Source organism: Myotis nattereri (assembly GCF_964212035.1).
Source record: "Myotis nattereri genome assembly, chromosome: X".
Lineage (NCBI taxonomy): Eukaryota > Metazoa > Chordata > Mammalia > Chiroptera > Vespertilionidae > Myotis > Myotis nattereri.
In genome coordinates this window covers 92357321-92365376 of record NC_138078.1, presented here as the reverse complement: position 1 = coordinate 92365376, position 8056 = coordinate 92357321, and the positions used below count along the sequence as shown (strand labels likewise).

Below are 8056 nucleotides of genomic sequence, written 5' to 3'. Positions count from 1 at the left end.
CCATGCCAAGGTCCCAGGCCCCATTCATTTCTTTAGTGCGATACCAGGGATGGGCCATCTTTGGTAGAATCCAGAGTTCCCTAGTCAAGGGGTCAGAAGTGAGTCACTAGCAGTGAGCAGAGGACCTTTTGAGGCAGCAGTGGAAGGCAGAGAACAGAGGGGTTTAAGGAGACAGAAGGGCATTCCTCTCCGGGTCAGCGGTCCTCCATCCAGACATCACATCATCTGCCTGGTCCTTCAGAGGAGCCCTGGGTAGCCTTACACAGGTAAGATTGCTCAGATAAGGAACCAACTAACAGGCACAGATGCACAGGAGCCATGAGGAGAGAAGGTTGTGAGCATAAGAAGGGTCCACAGACTCCTGACCCCATGTTCAGCTGGGGACTGACCCATTACCCTTTCTGGAAAGATCCTGTGGGTGGTGCATTTCCCATCCCATTTCACATTGAGCTCCCACAGGTAATAAAGGTTCAACCAGAGTCCTATGGCCATCATGCCAATAGGTGCATGTTTTCCATTCCTATCTGGAGACCCAGGGCCAGCCAGGGGCAGATGGAGGAAAGAGCTGCTGCAGGGGAGCCATATCCCTTTCCTCTTTTCTTCTTCTCTGACCCCACCCCCACTGCCAGGGCAGAACATTTTTCCCTTTCCTTTAATTTTCTTTCTGTTTTTCCTTTGTCTCTACACTTCGATGTCTTCCAATCTCTGCTCCTATCTTTACTCTCTTTCTGTCTTCATCCCTCTCCCTTCCACTCCCTGTCTCCTAATCCTTCTCTCCATCACCCCCTTGCCCCAGAGTACTGAGCCATCCTCGGGGCATGTGCTGTTCATGGCAGGATGCTGGACCCCCAGTGAAGTAGCAGAGCCCTGGACCCCCACCCCATTCCCTCTTCTCTCTGCAGCCATCAGTGGTGGCCTGGAAGGAGGAAAGGGAGGCAGGGAGGGAGAAGAAGCTCTGGAGTCTGGGCTCCAAATGCTGTGGTTTGTGGCAGTGGGGAAGGAGTCAGGGCCCTCTAGGCAGGAGTTAACCAGGAGGCTGGAGAGGGAGAGAGAGGGAAGGAGGGAAAAGGCGAGGGGCGCAGGAAGGAAAGGAGGTAATATGAATGTGAAGGTGTGAAGAGAGGTGAGGAGACTGTGTTTCAGGGATTCCATATGGCAGATGGTCAGTGCTCAGCAGAGAAATGGACCCAGAAGCCTTGAAATCTGAGGCTGAGGAGGGCAAAGGGGATTCTGCGTGGGCAGAACACCTGTTTCTGTTCATTCCATCAATGTTTTAAGTAAATTACAGCATTGCAATCTAAACTGTCAACCACTTTTTCTATTTTTGCATTTGGACAGCGCCATCAGGAAATATTTCCCCAACTTGTTACGCTTGGTAAGTGCCTACAGTCATCATCTCTTACTTACATTGACAACCTCCACACCTGCCCTCAAGCCCTTTATGTCTTGCTTAGATTACATATTTACATCAGAGCCTTATCCATTGTGGGGGACATGGGCTTCTGATAAACACATGAAATGATCTCTGCAAAAATGTGCCCACACACACACACACACACACACTCAGAAGTTACATAAAACAGTAGAGACTTCCAGGACCTCAAGATGCCGATGTGCACTGGAATCTTGCCCATGGAATTTCCAGGGAACTATTACTACAGACCTCTGACCTTCACCATCTCCTTGGCACATCCTTTCCGCTAATCATCCAAGACCACCTTCCTGGTCTTCACTGCTAACTTATCTTTCCTTCTCCAGGATGGCCAGGATTTGCCCCCACAAATTGCCACTGACATTGACAGACCCCACTTGATAAGTCCCTCAACAAAGGTAAGGAAGAACAATATTTGGGCTATTGTAAGAGAGGCTTTCAGCCACATGGTCTCAAATGTCTTTGATTCTAGGAAAGCTCTGAAAGATCAGATGCTATGAAAAGACAAGTTGCGCAATTCGTGCAGCAGTAAGTACCCTGGGGACCACCAAGAATGAGGAGGGCTTGGACAGTCCAGGCCACCCAAGCACAGGTCTGTTCCTGAGAGTTTTCAAGTCCCCTTTGAGGACAATTCCATAGAGGTACACTCTTCATTGTTCCCTCACAGATATTACATGATCTATGACACTGGAGACAGACAGAATCTCCTCGGTGCTTATCATGATGAGGCCTGCTTCTCTTTGACCATTCCCTTCATCCAAGACATCGCAGCCCCGTGAGTATCACAGTTCACACTCTTATTTGGGGCGGGGGTGTGTCTCCCCAGCAGAAACCTGCCAGTTCATGGAAACACCCTCACTGAACAGACAACCACATCCTATTCTTTTTCTCCTAGAAGCAGCTTGTTTGAGTACTTCAAGGATAACAGGAATATGAAGAACCTCCAGGACCCCAGTGCGTGTGGGATGGGGAAGACTGGGCAGGGAAAGGGGGCATGAAGGGTCAGTCATAGGGCCCAGGGAGTGGCAACATTGACCTTTGCTGTACTTCCCTCACAGACCTGCGTTTTCAGTTGCTGAAACATACAAACCGTGACATTGTGAGCTCTCTCTGTGTGTTTCCCAAAACACAGCATGATCTCAACTCCTTCCTGGTGGACATGTGGTTGCAGTCGGTAAGCAACCTCTTCCTCCTTGGGACAGGCCCAGAAAGATGCAGGTGGTGGGAGGTGTCAGTGTAGACTGAGCACCTATGCCCTTACTTTTTAGGAAAGGATGCTCTGCTTCTGTGTCCATGGAGTGTTCAAGGAAGGTGAGTGTATGTAGGTCCCCTCCCCAGGTCCCCCACTGCTCCCTCCTCCTGGCTGGGCTCCCTCTCAGAACTCTCACAGCTTCCCTCATTCCTTCCCTTTTCTTAATATTCCCTCCATGTTCTCCTGCCTCCAGACACTGCCCCCAAACTAGCCTGGTCTGACCTGCATCCATGCCTATAGCTGGGGTGATGGGTACACAGATGTGGGGTTTGATGGCTGTCATCCCAGATCCTGACTGTGCAAACATAGGTCCATTATCTAACCTTTCATTTTCCTCATTTGCAAAATGGGGATAATAAAACACACCCCTTGGGTAGCTTCCAAAAATGAATCAAATGAACTAGTGAAGTGGTTGTCCCAGGCCCAGGACATGGTAGGTTCCTTCTCAGTGGAAGCAGATTGCTCCTAATGTTGCCCTCCCTATTCCTCGCACCCTGACTCCCAGAAAATAGTTGTCTCCTTGGGCATGAGTATGCAGTCCCACCCTGACTTGGGAATGCTGAGTGAGTGTGTGAAGCATGTGTGACCCTAAGGAGGTATTATTGTTTGTTGTTGAAGTGGAAGGAAAGTCTCAGGGTTCTGTGCGTGCCTTCACCCGGACCTTCATCACTACCCCTGCCAGCGATTCCAGGTGAGTGTTATGCTCTGGGTGGGAACATATAGCCCAACCTGGGCTCAGGCTGTGGGAATGTGGCAGTGCATGTTCTCAGGGTTTTCTGCGTGTTGTGGGAAGCCAGCAGGTTGATCCAAGGAACAGTCCTGCAAAGGGGTTAAGAGCTTGGGCTCTGGAGTTAGAACACTGAAAGTGTTTCAGGTTTCTTTCAGGTTCTCTTCATGACGCCAACACTCACTAGATTTGTACCTGAGTGAAATCACATGACCCTCTCTGTGACCTATGTCTTCCTCTGAAAATGGGATTAGATTGTCTTCTCCCGTGGGCTGTTTCACTGAGTAAATGTAATGGGGTTAGCGGTAACAATCTAGTGAAGCTGGTAGACAATCTCTCTAAGTGTTGGCTCAGTGGGAGTGGCAGAGCTACCAGGCAAGGAATCTGGGCAGCAGATACAGGTGGGTATAGGAGGAATCTGGTTGCTGAGTGGCAATGGAAGCAGGATCATTGTTGAGGGTGTGGGGTTGTCCATCCATCAGTTGTCTGAGGTATCATTTTTCTCCAGTATATTAATCGTAAATGATGAGCTGTTTGTGAGGGATGCCACCCTGGATGAGACTCAGAGGGCAATTTCCATCCCAGTGCCCACACCCTCCTGCAGCACTGGGCCCACCCTCTCCCAGGAGCAGCAGGAAATGGTGCAGATTTTCTCCATCCAGTCTGGCATGAAACCGCAGTGGTCTCAAAAGTGAGTATTGGGGGTGCTCAATGGTAAGAGGTACTTCAGGCAGTGTGGGGCTGAATAATGGAAACCCATAGGCAGTTTGGAAAAAGAAGCATTTTGATGTTTTGCTTCCAAAAATAGTAGGCCCATGAACAATGTATCCTAATTTCATGGTGATATGGAAAGAGTTTTAAAAATAGTGTAATGCTCAGATGACATGATCTTGTATATGGAAAATTCTAAGGAACCCACCTAGAAACTATTAGAATAAACAAACAAGTTTAGCGCAGTTTCAGGGTACAAGATCAATATACAAAAATCATTTGTATTTCTATGTTCTACAATGAGCTATCTTGAAATGAAATTAAGAAAATAATTTCATTTATAATAGAATTAAAAAATAAGACTAAAGTAGTGAAAAACTTACACTTTAAAATCTTCAGAATATTTTTGGAATGAATTAAGTAAGACCAAAAAAAAAAGGAATGACATGCCATGTTTATGATTTGCAAGACTTAGTGTTGTTAAGATGGTAACTGGTCCACAGATCCAACACCATTCCTATCAAAATTTTAAGTGGTTCCTTTCAAGAAATTAATATGGTGATCATAAAATTCACATGGAAATGCAGTGTACTTAAAATACTAACAATAGTAAAAGGGAAGAATACCGTTGGAGGAGTCATAATTCTCAATCTCTAGAATTTCAAAGCTTACTATAAAGTGGCTATAATCAAGATTACAATGCTACTAACATTTGGTTATACATATAGTCAATGCAATAGAACTGAGAGTCCAGAAATAAACCATGACATATATAGTCAATTGATTTTCAATTAGGTGCCAAAAATTTTTAATTGAGAAAAAATAGTCTTTTTAACTAATTGAGCTGGAACACCTGTATATCTACATGCAAAAAATGACTTTTGGCCCTTACCAAACACCATGTACAAATATTACTCAAAATGGATCAAAGACCCAATGTAAGGTCTATAGCTATGAAAACTCTTAGGATAAAACATAGGTATATAACTTCATCACCTTGAGTTAGGCAATGGTTTCTTATGTATGACACTTAAAACACAAGCAACCAAAGAAATAAACAAATCGAACTTTATCAAAATTAAAAATTGTTGTGCATTCAAAGGACACTATCAAGAAAATAAAACTACAACCCACAGAATGGGAGAAAATATTTACAAATCTCATATCTGATAAGGTATACTTTCCAGAATATCTGAAAACACTAACTCAACAATAAAGAGACAACCCAATTTGAAAATGGGGAAATGATTTAAATCAAAATTTCTGTAAAGATGGCATACAAATGACCAACAAGCACATGAAAATATGCTCATCATCATTAGTCATTAGGAAAATTCAAGTCAAACAAGGAGGAGATACCACTTCATACACACACTAAGATGGCTTTTGAGTGAAATGGAACATAAGTGTAGATAAGGAAGTGAAGATATTAGAATTTTCATATATTACTGGTACAAATATAGAGTGGAACATTCACTGTGGAAAACTTTTTGGAAGTTCCTCAAAATGTTAAACATGGAGTTACCATATGAACTGCCAATCTGACTCCTAAGTAAATAATAAGAACAATGAAAACATACATTCATGCAAAAGATTGTACAGGAAGGTTTATAGCAGCATTACTCCTAACAGCCAAAGAGTGGAAACAACCCAAATGTCATTTAGATCATGAATGAATGAAGAAATATGGTATATCCATATAGTAGAATATTATTCAGTCACAAAAAGAACATAGTTTTTATATACGTCATGCCATAGACAAACCTATGTCATGCCAAAGACATTACACTAAGTGAAAGAAGCCAGTCACAAAAGGTCACATATGTGTGATTTTGTTTACATGAAATGTCCAGTACAGTCAAATCCATAGATACTGAAAACAGATTTGTGATTGCCAGGTTCTGTATCAGGGGCTGGGAACCTTTTTCTGTCAAGGGTCATTTGGATATTTATAACATCATTCATGGGCCATACAAAATTATCAACTTAAAAATTAGCCAAAAATTGGTCAAACATTTAATTAACTCCTAATACCTTGGCAGGGCCAGACCAAATGATTTCTCAGGCCTTATACATCCCTCTGACTGGACATTCCCCACCCCTGGTCTAGTGAAGGGGGTGGAATAGGGAGTGATCTCTTATGCTTAAGGAGTTTCTTTTTGAGGTAATGAAAATATTTTGGAATTAGATACTTGTGATTATTGCACATTATTGTTATATACTAAAAAGTACTGCATTGTACACTTTAAAATGGTGAATGCTATAAAATACCATTGAAAACATATTTTCTAAATTTTCATTTGTTATTTTATTTTTAAAAAATATTTTTATTGATTTCAGAGAGGAAGGCAGAGGGAGAGATAGAAACATCAATGACGAGAGAGAATCATTGATTGGCTGCCTCCTGCATGCCCCCCACTGGAGATCGAATCTCAACCCAGGCATGTGTCCTTGACCGGAATCGAATCTGGGACCCTTCAGTCCACAGGCTGATGCTCTATCCACTGAGCCAAACCAGCTAGGGCTTGTTATTTTCTTGAATATCTTTATCAATATATATTAAGCTCCCTTGTTCTTTTGAAGAACTCTGTTTTTCTGTTTTGGATTCTAGTGGGAATGAATGCTAGTGACAGATGTTTTGGTTTTCACTAGGTCTTTCTTCCTCCTTGCACATAGTGCTCGTTCTGGTACATGTGTCCCAGCAAAGATTTACTGGCATAGGTTTAGTGGTGGAATTGCATGGTCAGCGTGTCTGTACTGTGGTACTAATGGAGATCACCTGATCTTCTCCCACTCCAGGTGCCTTGAGGACAATGAGTGGAACTACATCAAAGCTGCTCAGGTCTTCGCTATATTCAAGGTGAGGTCTGGGCATCAAGTGGCTTAAAGATAGATGTTTCTGGGCCTTTGGGGAGGCCAAGAACATGAAGGCTGGTGCCCTGGAATAAAACTCAGGGAGCTGGCTCTTCTGACACCTTGACTCCTCCTCTCCAGGCCCAGGGCAAGATCCCAGAGGAGGCATTCAAACAAACCTCTTAAAAAGAGCTCTTGGATGTCATCTTTGTCTTCATGCACATCATTTATCTTTTCTCCTGCCTAAGGCCATACCCATGACTGGGCCTGGAGGCCTGGATGACCAAGAAGCCAAAGTTACCTAACCACCTGAAGTGTCATTTGTTCTGTTTATTCTTCCCATTCATGATCACTGTGGTTGTGCTGTTGTTTTATTCTTTTTCATAATAAAGAGTGATGTTACACATTCTATGTTATGTGTCTTGGATCTCTCTTCCTGTGCCCAACCATGAGCAATGGGTCCAGGACTGAAAGGCCCCTTCGCTCTCCATCCTCAGCTCCCCCATTCACTCCGGCAATCTCTAGCAGATGCATCAGTCTTGACTACATGGGCAGTTTGTCAATAGATTCTAATAAGAATGGACACACAGTACTTCCAGAGATTGCCCTTCGGAGACAGTGTGAGTCAGTGAGATGCTCTATTTGGAGGCCTGCGGATGCAGACTTGGAACCTGGAACAAAGGGTTTTGCCAGGAATGCCTACTGCTTAGTGAGGGCTGTGAGGGAAGGAAGAGGGGACTCATATGTTTTACTCCTTCCAAATCACCTGAATGTTTTCAAAGGCCATTCTATGAACAAGTTTACAATTTGCACACAGGTAATTGGGAAATGGGCCTTTTCACACCTCTCACCATGCTTGTGTTTGTCTTTTCATCTGTCCACTGTACAGCCCCTCCCCCCTTTTTGAAGATGCACTGTGGATGGGATCTTGTTGTGCCCAGATTTCAAAGTTCCCAAGACCTCCAGGGAGCCAGTCAGTCCGATGCAAAAGCAAAGAGTCATTTATTTCAAACCTAGGTTTGGCTCCCCTGCCACACTCACCGATGCAATGGTAAGCTCCAGTGGCCGAGAGAGAGAGAGG

General features: G+C 44.1%; 1 protein-coding gene across 1 annotated transcript; it reads left to right on the top strand.

The window, feature by feature from the left end:
• Positions 1–1162: 1162 nt before the first annotated feature.
• Positions 1163–7386, top strand: LOC308512149 (nuclear RNA export factor 2-like). Its single transcript, XM_081081972.1, has 9 exons — positions 1163–1375; positions 1759–2207; positions 2328–2386; positions 2491–2606; positions 2701–2743; positions 3303–3375; positions 3920–4102; positions 6922–6982; positions 7117–7386. The coding sequence occupies exons 2-9, from the start codon at positions 2107–2109 to the stop codon at positions 7159–7161; spliced, it is 681 nt and encodes a 226-aa protein (XP_080938098.1). The 5' UTR covers positions 1163–1375; positions 1759–2106; the 3' UTR covers positions 7162–7386.
• The last annotated feature ends 670 nt before the right edge of the window (positions 7387–8056 follow it).

Coding starts and splice junctions, on each gene's coding strand:
- LOC308512149 (XM_081081972.1), top strand. CDS start 2,107: ATGATCTATGACACTGGAGACAGACAGAATCTCCTCGGTGCTTATCAT. Junction 2,607..2,700: donor TGGACATGTGGTTGCAGTCG/GTAAGCAACCTC, acceptor CTTACTTTTTAG/GAAAGGATGCTCTGCTTCTG. Junction 4,103..6,921: donor AAACCGCAGTGGTCTCAAAA/GTGAGTATTGGG, acceptor CTCCCACTCCAG/GTGCCTTGAGGACAATGAGT.